The 19,243-nt window shown below is 37.2% G+C and overlaps 1 protein-coding gene across 1 annotated transcript; it reads left to right on the top strand.

Moving 5' to 3' along the window:
• The first annotated feature begins 3,712 nt into the window (after positions 1-3,712).
• On the top strand, positions 3,713-17,739 carry LOC134655526 (dynein axonemal heavy chain 12-like). Its single transcript, XM_063510994.1, has 2 exons — positions 3,713-3,905; positions 6,076-17,739. The coding sequence occupies exons 1-2, from the start codon at positions 3,771-3,773 to the stop codon at positions 17,737-17,739; spliced, it is 11,799 nt and encodes a 3,932-aa protein (XP_063367064.1). The 5' UTR covers positions 3,713-3,770.
• The last annotated feature ends 1,504 nt before the right edge of the window (positions 17,740-19,243 follow it).

The following is a 19,243-nucleotide window of genomic DNA, read 5'->3' as shown; positions in this document are numbered from 1 at the left end:
TGATTAAGGGTTAGTAAACTATGTAAATTTTAATGTGGTGTAAAATATAATCATGTATGATGGGGTAAAATAGTTATGTAATCATGTACAATGTATATTCGCACTCATTTAAATGTGCTATATTCTAACAATAAGTAGGTATATTTATAAAATTCGAATATGTCGTGGAGTGGCCACTAATATTTTAGTGATCAGGCTCAGCCGCGGGACGCAATTAAATTTATCACGTGAACCTTTATAACATTGAAATAGAGTCGATAATTTAAAAATATTTATATTGCCCAACCATGAATGATGGTAACGACAGGCTAATAGCTTCTTGGTCACAGTCACAGCCACAGCACATACAGACGTGCTAACCATCTATGTTGTCTAATGTCTGTCCTCTGTGATGTTAACGTTTTGTAATGTAATGAATACGACTACAAAGCTCAATATTACATATATAAATGGCAATATGTTTATAACTATAGTATTTAGAATACAACCAGATTTGGCTTTGATTTGAAAGTAATGCGACATTGTAAAATACTATACAGGTATAGATCACAATATTTATTGAATTAAATAAGAAATTAGTTAGCAATAATATGGTATTATGTGAGTAGAATACTCATTCATGAAACAACATGCTTTTTTTTTCAATATTGATTTTATAATGTAGGAGTGGTTACATTTCTATAGAGATTAAACGTCCACATTGACTAATACGGTGGGTGTTAATCCTGGCATTATTGTATTAACATAATTCACGTCTCATGAATAAAGTTCCCTGAAAAAATAGGCTGTTCTAAACTTGGTCTACTAACTTTTGGATCATAGGTATAATTCTAAATATATTGAGAGGCGTTGTCAGGTAAAATTCAATGACTAATGTAGCACTCTATCTAAGTAATTGTAAGTACCTACTGCGACCTGCGACGTGTAATGTCACGAGGCCACGACGACGCAACAAAATTGTGTTGAAGAACATGCTCCAAAGTCGCTGTAATAACAATAGGCTTCGAAATAGCTACTTGCGCGCGCTTCAGCGAGGCGAGCCGGCAATACATTTTCGTACAACATATATTATACCTTTGGCCACATTATAGCATTACATATGTTCGGCGATCTAATGTTCATAAAATCGCCTCGCTTCGCTTGGCACTTTACGTAACATCCAGCTTATTGAGGGACTATATTAGTCGTAGATTTGTAAATCTACGGATTGTGCAGGTCCATAGCATCTAATTATACAGTTAAAAAAATAATTACACGACATGATAAAGTTCGATGTATTGCAATTTGCTATAATATGTACAAATACCGAGTGATTTGCTTTTTATAAAGCTATAAAAATAAATATTTTTGTATGTACATTTCATTTTTACAATGTAAATGATTTACTTATATCGTTCCTACCTATAAAAAAGGTATTTTGTACTTAGATTCTCATGTTAGTGCCATGTATTTCGACATACATAATATGTAAACATCGAATTAAGACTGAAGCAGTCGAATGTCTTCTCTATATCGCTCCACTGATCGATTTTTATTCATTTCATTACCAAAATTAATAAGTTGTTAGTCGTTAGCGAAGAGTAATAAAGTACAGTCTAAAATCCGAAGAAATGTAATTTTATTCTTATTCTTTTCTTAACCAATAAGATTTAAATATTCCAGTCATGGCTGTAATTATAGGAAAATAAGAATTAAATAATTTTTATAAGAAAACCAAAATGTACCTACACCTTATTAATAATAGAACTGTGTAAATATGTGCATCTGTTCATTGTTTGGGAATATAATTCACATCTAAGTGTTTTCATAAGTATATTTTATTTAAAACCCTAAAAAGTCATCTTAATAATCTTATAAAACAAAGTCCCCTGCCATGTCTGTTTGTCTGTATGTTCGCGAAAAACTGTAAAACCTACTGAACGTATTTTCATTCGTTTTTTACCTATCAATAGAGTGATTATTTAGGAAGGTTTAGGTGTATAATTGTTAACCCATGCGAAGCCTGGGTGGGTTGCTATAGTTATGCCCAGGTGGTACTATGTAAGTTACTTTATGGTACTATAGGTGTCATTGTTATTATGCAAATGTAAAATGCTTTGTAAAATTTTAAGTGATATGCGATATGCATATGCATACATACATCACATACATGTTCTCTGCATTTGTAACATAAGTAAATACCTAACGCAATAAAAACTTGTACCGATAGACTTGACTTTCGGACATGGCGAAACTATAAAATGTATTATGGATTAAAATACTTCAAACTTCATATTAAACATAACATAGATAATATGTTTAATGTCTAAACGATTTATCTATTTTAAACACTGACTTATGATTTTAAATTATATTTGCATAGAGTTAGAACAAAAAAAAAACCGGCCAAGTGCGAATCGGACTCGCGCACGGAGGGTTCTGCACCATCAACAAAAAATAGAGCAAAACAAGCAAAAAAACTGTCACCCATCCAACTACTAACCCCGCCCGACGTTGCTTAACTTCGGTCAAAAATCACGTTTGTTGTATGGGAGCCCCACTTAAATCTTTATTTTATTATGTTTTTAGTATTTGTTGTTATAGCGGCAACAGAAATACATCATCTGTGAAAATTTCAACTGTCTAGCTATCAGGGTTCGTGAGATACAGCCTGGTGACAGACGGACGGACGGACGGACGGACGGACAGCGGAGTCTTAGTAATAGGGTCCCGTTTTTACCCTTTGGGTACGGATCCCTAACTAGATTGTTGACGCTTAAAATAACACTTGCACTGCGAGTGCTATCAAAATCGTTGCAGACTATGCAGACTTATCTTGGTCTAACCTAACTCTACCTATATCATTGCCGTCCTAGGCCGTGCAAAATTAAACAGATTTCATTTTTAGGGTTCTGTAGCCAAATACCAAAAATGGAACCCTTATAGACCTTGGAGGATATAATCAAACGGAGACGCCATGTCTGTAATTTTCTGTACAAAACAGTCTGCCGATTTTTGCGGGGGAGGGGAACGTCAAATGTATGCGTAACGTAAAAATAGCCATGTCAGATAAACGTCAGTCCATACAGTGTATGACCGTTGGCCGCCTATTTTCGACAGAGGGGAAAGCCTGTTAATGGCTACTCCGTTTTTATAGACAGACACGGCGCGCGGGGGACTTTGTTTTATAAGGCGTAGTGATGTGATAGATATAATCTGTCAAGCAATTTCCGTCAGTAGAAATTAAAAATATGTAACTAGAGTCTGCTCGTAAAGAGAAGAGTCGTGGAATGTATTGGGCCTTGGGCCCCATACGTTCTCCATGTCTTCTCTTTCCGCACAGACTCTTAAGTAAAGTGTCATTCAATAGAACTTGCTGACTATGTAAACAAACCGCCATACTAAAATTGACACTGAATGTCAATTTACTAGTAACTTTTGTTTACATAGTTAGCAAATTCTATTGAATGACACTTAGATAGAAAATTTTAATTTCGCGCTTTTTTCTACTGACAAACTTGTTTCATGAACGGCTATATATAAAAATAGTCGCACCTTAAGACCTCTTTGTACCTTTTTAGTACAGAAACCTAAAAACAGTTGCTATGGAACTTAAATATTTACAAAACAATTGTGACATTCTTCTATCAAAATATACCTTTGACTCTATTTCTTAGAAATACATTATTTAGAAGGATATAGTTGATTTACCTATAGTTTTATTACCTATCATGGAATATTCTTATTTATGTAAGTTTTTGGGAAAGGAAATTTGAAACCCCACGTACAATATGGAAGAGTACGAGCTGAGAAAACTCTTAGAAACGAAGAACGGATGTCGAATCCCGAAGATGCGGCCCATACCAGATGTTCATCTTATGAAGAACTTACCATTTACTCCGCAACCACCCTACAACCGGATCAAGGTATTTATCAAAGAAGACTAATTAATATATTATATAACCCTTTACGAGGCTAAGGGATATATATTTCCCACATACGGCACTTCAAACGTGTGTTCATTTTGGATGAGTAAGACTGACATTCGATTTTCATTTTTGAAATGTCAGCCTGCTAAAGGGTTATAGGTGAACCAGGATCTATTGAGGTTGCGCCATGTTGCGGAATTTCACTGGAACTAATTTTTTCATACTACACTGAATTGTCACCCTATACATGAGAATAACAGCGCCCTCTTGACAATTATCATATATTACTGGTCAGGCTATAACTTACGATACACAAAGCTCGTTAAATTGCGAATCAGTAAGCTTAGCATGGCACATGGGAGCGCCGCCGCGACAGTATCTCGGGTGCGAGATAGACTACCCGTCCCGTCCCTCTTTGTGGGTCTGAGGTAACCAGGGATCGGATACTGGTATTTTTTGAATGGGAACGAAAACGGTATTTTGTCGTTCTTTGATAATTATTTCATTTCTAATTGGGCAATATAATAATACGAAGTCGTTACCACACAACTGAGTCCTGTACATTTCGAGTATAAACTAATTCAATAAATATGGTTATTTCGAATTTTTTGAAAAAAAAAACCGGTTCCGATCCCTGGTGGTAACGGTACCAATCATGAGAGATTTATGAAAAAAATTGAAGTATTTTTGATATTTCGCTTTACGCGTTAAAAGTTGTATGTCCTATTCGGTTTGACGTGTTTAATGAAAGATAGGTACTGCAATCGTTTTCGATTTAATTAACAAATTAAAACTTTTTTAAATAACAAAACTTCCGTGAGTACAGACATACTATACTATAGTTATTATTTGTTTTACAAGGGGGCAAAGTTGTTTAGTCGCTCGTGCTAATATTGATACCTGAGCAAGCGAAAGATTCAAAAATGGAACTACGAGCGTAGCGAGTGGTTCGAAAATGGAATCTTGAGCGTTGTGAGCTTGTGAGGGTTTTAAGGCACGAGGGTTAAACAAATTTTTCCACCGAGTGAAACACAAAAATTTTCACCACACCAATACAAGGAAAATACTAACTGGAAAATTGGTATAAAAAAAAATCAAAGAAAATCAATTCAAAATTTTTTATTTTTATTTTATTTATTTATAAATACGTTTACACAACATTACAGATAAACCAATACGTCGTGAAACTAACACTACACATAACAACATAATTATAACAATTGATACTATTTACATTACACACGGATAACAAACGATTACGTTACACTCGAAGGCCTAGCATCCATCACCTCACAGAACCTCAAGCATTCGTTTCTCACGGCCGCCCATCGCCATGCAATCAGATCGCATTCCGGTGCTGACGTCAAGAGCGCATTAAGGAGAGAGAGAGCGCGCGGCAGTGGCGAGTTTTTTCGCGACACAGTTCGCGCAGCCGGCACAGCTAAAAGAACGCGTCTCCGAGGCCTGAGATCTATTCTGGAGACACCTGGAACAAATAGTCGCACGAGGCGGCTAACTAGTTCCGGACAATCCGACTCTCCGCGCAGTGTTCGACACGCAGTAAAAATGAAGGTTATTAAATATTTATCATTCAAAATCATCATCTAAAGGTCAATTCTACCAGCCAACATACGGAAACAACACAAATGATTACCTACTTTGCCCCACATGTGAATAAAATGCAACTTTTTCATCAGTTTTTGAATAATCGAGAGCCTTTATCAGTTGGTGTGGTAAAAATAACTATTTTTTAGGTACCCCACCTGATCTTGACATAGACGCAGGTGCGGGCAGTGTGCGGTCATGTATACTTAGTTAACTTAGTAGTGATGTACCGACTATTGATTTGGCCGACTAGCCGACTAATCGGCGCTCGGATGGCCGATTAGTCGGCTAGTCGGCCAGATCATTAGTTTGGTCTAGGTTCGGTTCAAATGCACTAAAAAACAATCGTTTATCCCTTTCGTCGCGCTATTTATCATATAGTAACGCTAAAAAATTAAATAAAAACATCCTAAGGTTATATTTCATACGGCGACCGCACAGTCGGACATAAAAAAGCGACCACAAGGTCAATAATTTCGAACAAAAGTTTTCGTAAGCACCCTAGTTACAACTGGAACATCATTATTGTTTTCTAAAAAGTTTAATATTTGTACTTGTTCAGGAAAAGCAAAAATTATTCCGACAAGTGTTGGAAGAGAAAGCGTCGGAGAGGAAGGTTAAAATCGCTCGCGGCCCTCTGGCACGCCGCGAACGCGACCGACTCGAGCTGGTGCAAGAGAAATACATCGCCTCGCTCAAAGAGTGCGCTGATAAAATACAACCACCTCCTATGCTCAAATCATGGGAAAAAAGGATTATCAGCCTCGTGCCGGCCAAACTACGTAACGCATTCCCCTCCTTCACCGAAGATCTAATAAATGAAAGCAAGTCCGAGTGGAACAGATACCTTCATGACCACGGCGTGAAAACTGTTATTCGTGACGTACCAGGCGTCTCACGCAAAAGGTATCAAGAACCATTATTTAAATTCAATGGGATTACCCCTAATTACGAGAAAATGCTCAAATTTCGTACGAAACTTCAAGCTGGCTCTCTAATTTTACATCCTTTTATAAGACTTGTTGTTGAGTCATCGGAGAAAACGTTTCCGCCATACATTATATATTTGAAAAAATATAGATCTATGGGACCAATGGATTTGAGTGAGTTTCGGGCAAAGATTATGGAAGAAATCAAGCGCGCAGATTATTTGGTATCCAGCACTTGGTACGCAATACTTGTAAATTGGTTGAAAAATCCGAGATGTCTACGGGGTATGCGGCCTAAGCGGATTCCACAGTTTGTACGTTGCGCTACAAAAATGATATCAATGCAAATACAAGAACTAATGCGTAGATCTATAGACGCAATTATTAACGCCTTGAAAGATCCAGATTCTGTGCCCATTTTAAACTTGGCGCTAGATTTTGACGGAGAATTTATCTATGACGAGACTCTTGAAACTGTCTATCAAACTTTTCATGATATAGTGGATGCAATATCAAATATATCTCAGCGGTTAATGCCAATCGAACAGTATCTTCGATTACCTTACGATTTCGATGCTTTGCCGGTTCAATACAACCATTGGTTGCACTTTGATGGACATGACAGACTGCAAAAACAATTACACGTTGTATTTGATCCACTTGTTAAGTATGTAGAACAACTTCGTTCACAATATGACATGCTCTACGGTGCTCCAGCGAAAACAGCACTCTTAAAATGTATTAAAGATGCAATAACCTTCGAAGAATCTCGCAATAAGATATTGTACTTTCAGAGTATAGATTCAGATATTACTGCAGTATTAGAAAATGCATACTTTAATCCTTCCGTGGTCTGTCAACTAAGAATGGTAGCAGGATTGAAAAGGAAGGCCTTAGAATTCATAAATGATATCATAGCAGGAATAGTTAAAACACATATGGCTGAGAATGACAGCATTTGTAATGAGTTTGAAATAATTAAAGTAAAAGCGCTTACTGAACCTAAATCAGCGGCTGAATTAATAGAACAAGGTGTTTATATTTTACACGCTAAAACTGTATTAGTTGAACAGTTGAAAGAAAGGATATCAAGGCAAATAAATATTATATCCAATCTTCTTGAAATGACATCTCTTTCGCCTGAACATGTAGCATCGAATACACGAACAGTTAATTGGTTAAAAGACATAAAACCTATATTCGACAGAAACGCTGCTGCATACGAAGAATTTAAAGGGGAAATGGAAGATAATCTACGACGTAAGGTAGCACATATAAACAAAGAAGTAACGGAAATGCTTCCTTACTTGGAGCAACTTGACAATATGGATGACATCAATCACACTCTAGAGTATCTTGAGTATTTACGCAAATTTGCCTATCGTTTGGCTGACTGTGATAAAATAGTTGAATGGATAAATCACGAAGAAAAAACATTTAAATTCCCAATTACTAATTTTACTGACTTAGAAGAACTTAAAGACTACATATTACCATTCTATAATCTTGTTCATCTTGCTCATAAGTGGAAACGTAGTTATTATACTTGGATGGACGGAGTATTTGAATATTTAGATCATGAACAAATTGAACAAGATCATGACTTTTACTACAAAGAATTTTTGAAGCTTTCTAAAGCATACCGAACAAAAATTAAACAGCAGATCGCAGAAGGAAATGAAAGACGATTTCAAGGATTACCTGATGATACAGATGTGAATAATGTTCCGGCTCCTATGAAACTTTGCGCCCAGGCGGTTGCTGAGCTCAAAGATTGGCGTCCGAATGTACAAATGGCACATATAATGTGTAATCGAGCTTTAATGCAAAGACATTGGGATGAGATGTCGTCTATAGCTGGATTCGACCTGACCCCGACTGCAGGCACCACTTTAAGAAAAATAATCAATTTTAATCTTTGGGGTGAGATAGACCAATATGATATAATTAGTGTAGCTGCAACGAAAGAGCTGGCACTGATAACTAATCTAAATAAGATGATAGCCGAATGGACTGATATATGTTTTAAAACTAGCCCGTACAAAGACACTGGTATTTATATATTATCTGGGCTTGATGACGTTCAAAGTGTTTTAGACGATCATATACTTAAAACGATAGGTATGAGAGGTTCTGCATTTGTAAAACCATTTGAAGCCCAAGTACGCGCGTGGTATGAAAAGATTATAAGAGTTAATTCAACTGTCGATGAATGGGGAAAGGTTCAAAGTCAATGGCTATACTTGTTGCCCATATTTTCTTCAAAAGATATTGTAGCACAAATGCCGGAAGAAGGTGTCATGTTCGTTGAAGTGAATAACATATATCGAAGATACATGGGGAGTGTTGCTAAGGATCCTCATGCTTTAGAAATCGCAGGAGGAATGGGCGTCTTAGAATCATTTAAAATCGCGTCCGCCATGTTAGAGAAGATTAACGACGGCGTTAACAATTATTTGGAAAAGAAAAGACTTTATTTTCCTAGATTTTTCTTTTTATCGAATGATGAAATGTTAGAAATACTATCTGAAACAAAGAACCCACTCAAAGTACAGCCTCATTTAAAAAAATGCTTTGAAGGGATTAATAGATTAGTTTTTGACCCAGTATTTAATATATCAGCCATGATATCAATGGAAGGAGAGCAAGTAGAGTTTCTTGAAACTGTAAGTGTAGAAGCTGCAAGAGGTTCTGTAGAAAAGTGGCTTGTGCAAGTAGAAGAACAGATGCTTAAGGCTGTTAAAATGGAAACGGAGTTGTCCTATTACGAATATCCAACTTTAGGGCGTGTGGAATGGATACTATCGTGGGAAGGCATGGTGGTGCTAGCTGTATCTCAAATTTACTGGGCAGTTGATGTTCATGAAGCTTTAGCTACGCATAAACTACAAGAACTTGAAGCTTTTCATAAACATTTGAGTAAGCAACTGAATGAAACTGTTGCTGTCATTAGACGTACTGACTTGACAAAGCTTAGCAGTATTACTGTAAAAGCACTTATTGTAATAGACGTGCACGCAAAAGATGTAATTTTTGAACTTGTCGGTAAAAATGTTACAGAAGTGACTGATTTTCAGTGGTTGGCACAACTGCGTTATTATTGGGAAGAGGAGAGGGTATATGTTAAAATTATTAATGCTACTGTAAATTACGCTTACGAATATTTAGGGAACTCCGATAGGTTAGTAATAACTCCTTTGACGGATAGGTGCTATCGTACCCTGGTTGGTGCATACTACTTACACTTAAATGGAGCTCCTGAAGGTCCTGCTGGTACCGGAAAAACAGAAACTACAAAAGATTTGGCCAAAGCGCTTGCTGTTCAATGTGTAGTGTTCAATTGTTCTGATGGCTTAGATTATAAAGCTATGGGGAAATTCTTTAAAGGCTTAGCATCATGTGGTGCATGGGTGTGCTTTGATGAATTTAATCGAATAGAAGTAGAGGTGTTATCTGTGATAGCTCAGCAAATTTTATGTATTGTTCGAGCAGTGAGAACAAAGGCAGAGACATTTGACTTTGAAGGTACTATACTGACTTTAAATCCAGCTTGTTATGTGTGCATTACAATGAATCCTGGCTATGCGGGAAGATCAGAACTACCAGATAACCTGAAAGTACTATTTCGTACTGTAGCTATGATGGTTCCGGACTATGCAATGATAGGAGAAATATCTCTGTACTCGTTTGGATTTCTAGACGCTCGAAATTTATCGGTAAAAATAGTTACAACATACAAACTTTGCTCTGAACAGCTGTCTTCTCAAAATCATTACGATTACGGAATGAGAGCAGTTAAAACCGTATTATCTGCTGCCGGCAATTTAAAAAGAAGTTTTCCACATGAAAATGAAAGTATATTACTCCTGAGATCAATAACTGACGTAAATTTACCAAAATTTTTATCGTTTGACGTACCTTTGTTTGAAGGCATTATTTCGGATCTTTTTCCAGGTATAACATTACCTAAACCCGACTATGTAGCTTTCTTGGACGCGTGTCACCATACGTGCCAACTTAATAATCTACAACCCGAGGATTGCTTTTTGTTAAAAATAATTCAAACTTACGAAATGATGATAGTAAGACACGGGTTCATGTTAGTCGGTGATCCTTTTTCTGGTAAATCTATGACATTAAAAATATTGTCAGAGTCATTGACTTTAATGGAAGAAATAAATCAACCAGGAGGCTGTGCATGCACCTACAAAGTCCTTAATCCTAAAGCTGTAACAATGGGACAATTATACGGCGCATTTGACCCCGTTTCATATGAATGGACAGATGGTATTGTAGCCACAATGTTCAGAAACTTTGCTTCTGAAGACACACCAGAAAGAAAATGGATTGTTTTTGATGGTCCCGTGGACGCTGTATGGATTGAAAATATGAATACTGTTCTGGATGATAATAAAAAACTGTGTTTAACTTCTGGCGAAGTAATGGCCATGTCAAACGTAATGTCAATGATATTTGAAGTTATGGATCTTTCACAGGCTTCTCCGGCTACAGTATCTAGATGTGGTATGATTTACATGGAATCTTCTTCACTAGGATTCGCACCATTTTATACATCTTGGTTAAAAACATTAAACCCTATATGGACTGATGAAAACGAACAATACATTTATGATATGTGTGAATGGCTGCTAGATCCACTGGTGTATTACGTTCGAAGAAATTGTGGTCAGTTGGTAACAGCTGGAGAAGTGAATTTAGTAATAAGCACTCTGCGTCTCATTGAAATGCTTATGGATAACGCCATTGAAGGAGAAGAAGATACAAGATATACACGTTGTTGGTTTCTAGCCTCCGTGATGACTGCCTTGGTGTGGGGTGTGGGCGGAATATTAAATACGGATTCCCGTGAAAAATTTGACGATCTCGTTAAAGAGTATTTTAGAGGTGACAAGGGAATACCACACAATATAGAACGTTTAGATGTTTCTATTCCTTCTGAGGGCATGATCATTGACCATTATTACATGTATAAGAGCAAAGGTTGTTGGAAGCCGTGGCCCGATTTTGTGAAAGCAGTTGTAGTTAATGAACAAATTAATCTTTTACAAACTGTGATACCTACATTAGAGACGGAGAAATTTATGTATTTATTAAAACTACATACAAAATTCAATCGACCTATAATGTTGATCGGGCCAACCGGTACTGGGAAGAGTTTTTATGTTCAAAATTTTTTAATGACTAGAATCGACATGGAGAAATACACACCAGGTTTTATAACATTTACAACCACAACGTCTGCGAACCAAACACAAGAATTGGTGATTTCTAAATTAAACAAACGGCGAAAAAATATTTACGGTCCTCCAAAAGGAAAACTAGCCATTATATTTATAGACGATATGAATATGCCCGCTAAAGAGCAGTATGGTGCACAGCCAGCTATTGAATTACTCAGACTTTATTTTGACCAAAAACATTGGTATGATTTAAAGACTACAGATAAATTGTATCTACTTGATACATTCTTCTATGGAGCCATTGGCCCCGTCGGTGGCAGCCGGCAGTTGATTTATCCAAGAATGCTGCGTCATTTCAATATTTATTCAATAAATGAGTTTTCTAAGGAAAGCATGACGAAAATATTTACTACTCTTTTACAACTTGGTTGGAAAAGAAATGGATTTGGTCAAGATACTCAACCAACAATAGTAAACATAATTGCAGCTACAATGGAAATTTACGAGCAGGCTGGTCAGGGGTTACGACCAACGCCTGCTAAGTCCCATTATATATTCAATTTAAGGGATTTTTCAAGAGTCATTCAGGGTTGTACATTGTTAAGAAAGGAATCAGCTGAAAGTAAAAAAACTTTTGTTCGAGTTTGGGTACATGAAATAATGCGTGTGTTTTATGATAGACTTGTAGACGAAGAGGACCGTACTTGGTTTTATGACCTTTTAAAAAAGTGTACCCGGGACTTCATGAAGGATGCATTTGAATCCGCATTGGATACGTATGCCAATGAGAAGGGTGAAGTGACGCAGGAGACCATCAAAGCTATGATGTTCGGTTGTTACTTAGACCTGGACAGTAGTGAAGGCGAAAGGCGTTACGATGAGTTGCCTTCTAAGGAAGTGTTTCTAAACATTGCTATAGCTATGTTAGTTGAATATAATAGCATGCACAAAGCCAAAATGAACATTGTATTGTTCGATTATGCCTTAGAGCATTTGTCAAAAATATGTCGTCTGCTATCTATGCCTTCAGGCAATGCTTTACTCGTTGGTGTAGGTGGTTCGGGTCGTCAGTCTCTGACGCGGCTAGCGTGTACAGTATTAGGTCAAAGTGTTTTTCAACCAGAAATCACTAAAGCTTACAGCGTTAAAGATTGGCAGGATGATGTCAAATTAGTCCTTCGAGAATCAGGTGGTCTTAATAAAGACACTACATTTTTGTTTACTGAGAGTCAAATAAAAGAAGAAGTTTTTATTCAAAACTTAGACAGTTTGCTAAATTCGGGTGAAGTTCCTAATTTATATGGTTTAGATGAGAAACAAGAAATTCTCGAGTTAGTGCGATTGGCAGCACAAGGCGGTAACAGAAATTTAGATATAGGACCTCTTCAAATTTTGGCTTTCTTCATTGCAAGGTGTAAGGCAAAATTACATTGCGTATTGTGCTTCAGTCCGATCGGGGGCGCGTTCCGATTAAGATTGAGGCTTTATCCATCATTGGTTAATTGTTGTACCATAGATTGGTACGACAGCTGGCCAGAAGATGCGTTAACAATGGTCGCTCATCATTATATGGTGAAAGTTAATGTATCTGATATAGTAAAATCGGCTGCTGTTGTAGCATGTAAACAATTTCACGTGGACGCTCGCAAAGTATCTACAGATTTCTATAGCCAATTTCGCAGAAAAACCTACATAACATCTGCTTCTTACTTGGATCTGATTAAGTCATTCACATCGTTAACTAACAAAAAACAGAGGGAACTAAGAGCAGCTAAACTTAGGTATATGAATGGGTTAGACAAACTTGGTCAAGCAGCTGAAGCTGTGTCTATCATGCAGCGTGATTTAAATGAGCTGAAACCCAAACTCATTGTTATGGCTGAGAAATCTGTAAAAATGATGCAGAATATAGAAAGAGAAACAGAGGTTGCCGACAAAGCCGCTGCACAGGTTAGAGAGGATCAAAAAGTTGCCAATGTACAAGCTGCAGCTGCAACAGAGTTGAAAAAAGATTGTGAAGCGGATTTAGCTCTAGCATTGCCTATCTTAGAAGATGCTGTGGCAGCTTTGAACACGCTAAAACCAGCAGATATAACTATAGTGAAATCAATGAAAAATCCACCAGCCACTGTCAAGTTGGTCATGGCTGCAGTTTGTGTTATGAAAGGAATACCTCCAGATAAAATTCCGGATCCTGACAATCCAGGAAAAAAAATATTTGACTATTGGGGGCCAAGTAAAAGAATATTAGGCGACATGAGTTTCTTGGAATCTCTGAAAAATTACGACAAGGACAATATACCTGTCGAAACAATGAAAAAAATTAGAAAAGAATATTTGCCCAATAAAGACTTTAAGCCCCATATAATTGCAAAAGCATCTGCTGCCGCTGAAGGATTGTGTAAATGGATTATCGCTATGGATATGTACGATGCAGTTGCCAAAGTGGTAGCTCCAAAGAAGGCTAAGTTAAACGCCGCAGAAAAAGAGTTCTCAGAAACTATGGCCTTATTGGAGGAAAAAAAGGCAATGGTTGCTCGCTTAGAAGCTAAACTAGCTGAGTTAAACGAGTCGTTGGCAGAAGCAAACATTCAAAAGAAAGCTCTTGAAGATGAAGTACAGCTATGTATAGATAAATTATGGAGAGCTGAAAAATTAATTGGTGGTTTAGGAGGAGAGAAAGTACGCTGGACCGCTGCTGCTGAAAATTTGCAATTATTATACGATAATTTAGCAGGAGACATATTGGTTTCATGTGGAATAATTGCTTATTTAGCCCCTTATACGTTACCCGTGAGAACTGCTATTACAGAGCAGTGGCGCCAACTAGTAATCAAACTTGATATGCCACATTCTGAAACATATGTTCTTAAAGACGTCTTAGGTTCTGATATTAAAATACAGAACTGGTGCATTGCGGGATTACCTAGAGATGCTTTTTCTATTGACAATGGCATAATACAAGACAATTCTATGAGATGGTCATTACTGGTAGACCCACAAGGACAAGCAAATAAATGGGTCAAAACAATGGAAAAATCTAATGATCTTCAAGTTCTTAAGTTTACTGATGGTAATTATATGAAAGTCATTGAAACTTGCTTAGAGTATGGTAAACCTGCTTTAATTGATTGTATTTTAGAAGACGTAGAGGCGCCATTAGACCCAGTGTTATTGAAAAATACTTATATGCAAGGCGGTAAGGAATACATTGCACTTGGTGAGAATGTCATAGAGTATCATCCCAATTTTAGACTTTACATGACTACAAAACTACGAAACCCGCATTATCTTCCTGAAGTATTCAATAAAGTAACTTTAATCAATTTTGCTCTTACTAAGGACGGCTTAGAAGATCAATTACTCGGAATTGTAGTAGCTAAAGAGCGCCCTGACTTGCAAGAAAAACGTGAAAAGCTCATAGTTCAAGGCGCAGCTAATAAAGCCGCCCTCAAAGGTGTAGAAGATGATATTTTGCGCACCTTACAAGAATCTAAAGGCGACATTTTAGAGGATGAAACTGCTATAGAAGTTTTAGATTCGTCTAAATTACTGGCTATTGATATAATGAAAAAACAAGAGGCTAGCTTGGAAACTGAAATAGTTATAGAGAAGTTTCGACTTGGATATAGACCGATAGCTTCACATTCCGCAATATTATATTATTGCGTCACAGAGCTGCCGAATGTAGATCCCATGTATCAATATTCATTGACGTGGTTTATAAGTCTTTACATTATATCGATTGAGAATGCCAACAAATCGAAAGATTTAGATAAGAGATTAAAATTTCTGAAAGACACATTTACTTATAATTTATATAGCAATGTATGTAGATCATTGTTCGATAAAGATAAACTTATGTTTTCTTTTATTATGTGCTCTAAAATGATGCTGGCTTCAGAGGAAATGCAATACGATGAATTAATTTTTTTAATAACTGGAGGGATTGCCGTCGAGAATCCTCTGGTAAAACCCAAAGACTGGATACCAGATAAAGCTTGGGATGAAATATGTAGAATTGATGACTTGCCAGCTTTTCAGGGAGTAAAAAAGGATTTTGTAAGTAATCTAGATGTATGGAAGGAACTTTATGATGATTTGAACCCACATAACAAGCCTTTGCCTGGTAAGTGGGATAAATTAAGCCTTTTTCAAAAGCTCCTAATTATAAGAGTATTAAGGCCTGATAAATTAACAATAGCAGTTTCTGAATTTGTAGAAAAGCAATTGGGTCGTAATTATATCACACCGCCGCCCTTCGATATTGGAAAATCTTTTGCAGACTCCAACTGCCTGGCCCCTTTAATATTCATCCTTTCACCGGGCTCAGATCCCATGGGTGCACTTATAAAATATTGTGATAAAATGGGTTACTCTAATAGGTTCAGCTCGATATCATTAGGCCAAGGACAAGGGCCGATAGCTAAAGCAATGATAGAAAGAGCTCAATTAGAATCAGGTTGGGTATGTTTACAAAACTGCCACTTAGCTGTGTCTTGGCTACCTGTACTCGAAAAAATTATTGAAGGTTTTGACTTAACTAACACTGACCTTAGTTTTAGACTTTGGTTGACAAGCTACCCTTCTGAGAGGTTCCCTCAATCTGTTTTACAAGTGGGTGTAAAGATGACCAACGAACCCCCGACTGGGCTTCAACATAATTTAAATCGCTCTTATAATTCGGAACCATTAAAAGAACCAGAATTCTATGAAGGTTGCCCGGGAAAAGATAAACCATTCAGCAAACTTTTGTATGGTATAAGTTTCTTCCATGCAGTGGTACAGGAACGAAAAAAATTTGGTCCCCTTGGTTGGAATATTCAATATGGTTTTAATGATTCAGATTTTCAAATATCCGTTCTGCAGTTGCAATTGTTTTTAAATCAGTATGAAGAAATTCAGTATGTGGCCATAAAGTATTTAACAGGTGAATGCAATTATGGAGGTCGTGTCACCGATGATTGGGATAGACGACTTATTACTACGATTTTAGACAACTATGTTAATTCAGGAGTTGTAAACGACCCTAACCATACGTTCTGTGACATTGGACCACAGTACGGCCTACCTCGCAGATGCGAGTACCAAGACTATTTAAAGCATATTGAATCCGTTCCTGTAAATCCGCCTCCAGAGGTTTACGGTCTGCATATGAATGCGGGAATAACTCGTGATTATGCTATATCTATGGCTCTAACTGGAGCGTTAGTACTCGTAGAGGGAACTGACAGTGGGGGCGAAGGTGGAAATACAGAAGCGGTACTTGTACACATGGCAGGGGAAATATTGTCCAAACTTCCTCCTTTGTTTGATGTTGAAATATCTCAAAAAAAATATCCCGTGGATTATAACGAATCTATGAATACAGTACTAGTGCAAGAAATGCAAAGATTCAATAAACTACTTTCCGAAATAAGGAGTTCTTTGCTAGACTTGCAAAAAGCTGTTAAAGGTCTTATTGTGATGTCTCCGGCTTTAGATCTTCAAGCCAACGCGATGCTACTAGGTAAAATACCAGGTAACTGGATCAAAGTCTCTTATCCTAGCCTGAAGCCCTTACCTAGTTACGTTACAGATTTTATAGAAAGATTGAACAAGTTACAGACGTGGTACGAACAAGGCAAACCACCTACGTTTTGGCTTTCAGGCTTTTTTTTCACACAAGCTTTTCTAACTGGATCGGTCCAAAACTATGCTAGGTCTAAAAAAATCCCAATAGATTTGCTAACTTTTGATTTCGAAGTTCGTCGCGTAGATTACGAAACAGAAGCTGCTGAGTACGGAGTTTACGTAGAAGGTCTTTTCATGGATGGCGGTCGATGGGACAGAACGGAATATGCAATAAACGAACAGTTCCCAAAAATATTGAATGATAACATGCCCGCAATTTGGCTATATCCGATAGTGAAATCAGAATTTCGTGAAGGCACAAGATACAAATGTCCTCTATATAAAACATTAGAAAGAAAAGGCGTTCTGGCGACCACCGGTCATTCGTCCAATTTTGTGTTACCATTTTTCTTGCCTTCGAACATGCCGCCTGCACATTGGATCAAAAGAAGTGTTGCCTTGTTACTGCAGTTGGATAATTAGACGTTAAATAATGATCTAAATATTCTAAGTTAATATGCTCAGGACAGGATTTTTAACGCTTCGGTGCTTACTTGTAGCAAGAGTTGGACTAAGACAACTCTGCAATGATTTTGATAGCACAGTCTGTACAAGTGTTAGGTAATAATCATGGTATAATAATATACTCCGCCTGGTACTCTCTTCCGAGATTCGCGAATGACCTAACTGTCACTTGCCTACGTCATCATGCTGTTTACAGGTTCTCAAACTTTGAAATGTGGGAGAATTTTAACCAACGGTGAAAATTATTTTAACGGCATTAATTTTAAGTTATTCATGTAGAAACATAGTAAAATAAAACAAATCTATACTGCACTTTTCACTCCTACTCTTACAGTTCCGAATAGAGCAGCCAACCATTTTCGTAACAAAACATTAATTACCAAGCTTACGACGTGAAAAGTTTGGAAAACACTGCGACTGCTGACACTGAGCGAGAAGGAAATAACAATTAACACGCGTTCGACAAGGACGGTCGGTCAGGGACAAAATGGCGGATTGTCAAATGTGACAGCGCTATCCTGTGTTGCCAGTAGTGTAAACAGAATTACCCGAACGTCTGAAATTTCTTTCGTGAATCGGAAGATATTGCTAACGAATAATTAAAAATGACGTGTTATTGTAAAATTTAAGATAAAATACATATAAATGAAAATTATTAAATTATAAAGAAATAAATTAACTTATTAACCATAGATATAATGTACCCATGTAACATGTTATGTTGAAATAAAGTGGCAATGTTATTGTGACGTAGGCAAGTGACACTCTGGGAAGAGAAGACCATGTTTTATTAGACCATGGTAATAATTATACATCATTCTGATTCTGATTCTAATTAGGTGTAGTGATAATTTCATAGAACAACAAGCGCTGGTGGTGGTGGTGGCCTAGCGGTAAGAGCGTATGGGACTTTCAATCCGGAAGTCGCGGGTTCAAACCCCGCCTCGTATCAATGACTTTTTCGGAACTTATGTACCTACGAAATATCATTTGCTATTTGCTAATCCCGATAAGGTATAGTTTCCCCTCTCGGGGCTAGAAGGTCAAATGGCAGTCGCTTTCGTAAAAACTAGTGCCTACGTCAATTCTTGGGATTAGTTGTCAAGCGGACCTCAGGCTCCCGTGAGCCGCGGCAAAATGCCGGGTTAACGCGAGGAAGAAGTGATAATTTCATAGAATTTTGTCGTTTAAAATAACACTTGCACACTGTGCCACTCTGTGCTATCAAAATCGCTACAGAGTTATGGTCTAACTCTACCGTGCCGTGCCCCGTGCCCAAAGCATTATCAACATATTAAATTGACAATTTAATTACAAAAATAAAAATTGCACCTTCTGGACTGGACTTAACACTATAAAGACATACAAATAAATAACGCTCTAGGTTAGTTTTAACCTTCTAAAGCTTCGTATAAACTATTATAAATATTATATTACAATCTATATTAACTACACGAACAGT

This window comes from Cydia amplana, chromosome 16, assembly GCF_948474715.1.
Source record: "Cydia amplana chromosome 16, ilCydAmpl1.1, whole genome shotgun sequence".
Taxonomy (NCBI): domain Eukaryota; kingdom Metazoa; phylum Arthropoda; class Insecta; order Lepidoptera; family Tortricidae; genus Cydia; species Cydia amplana.
This window is presented reverse-complemented; position numbering and strand designations above follow the sequence as displayed.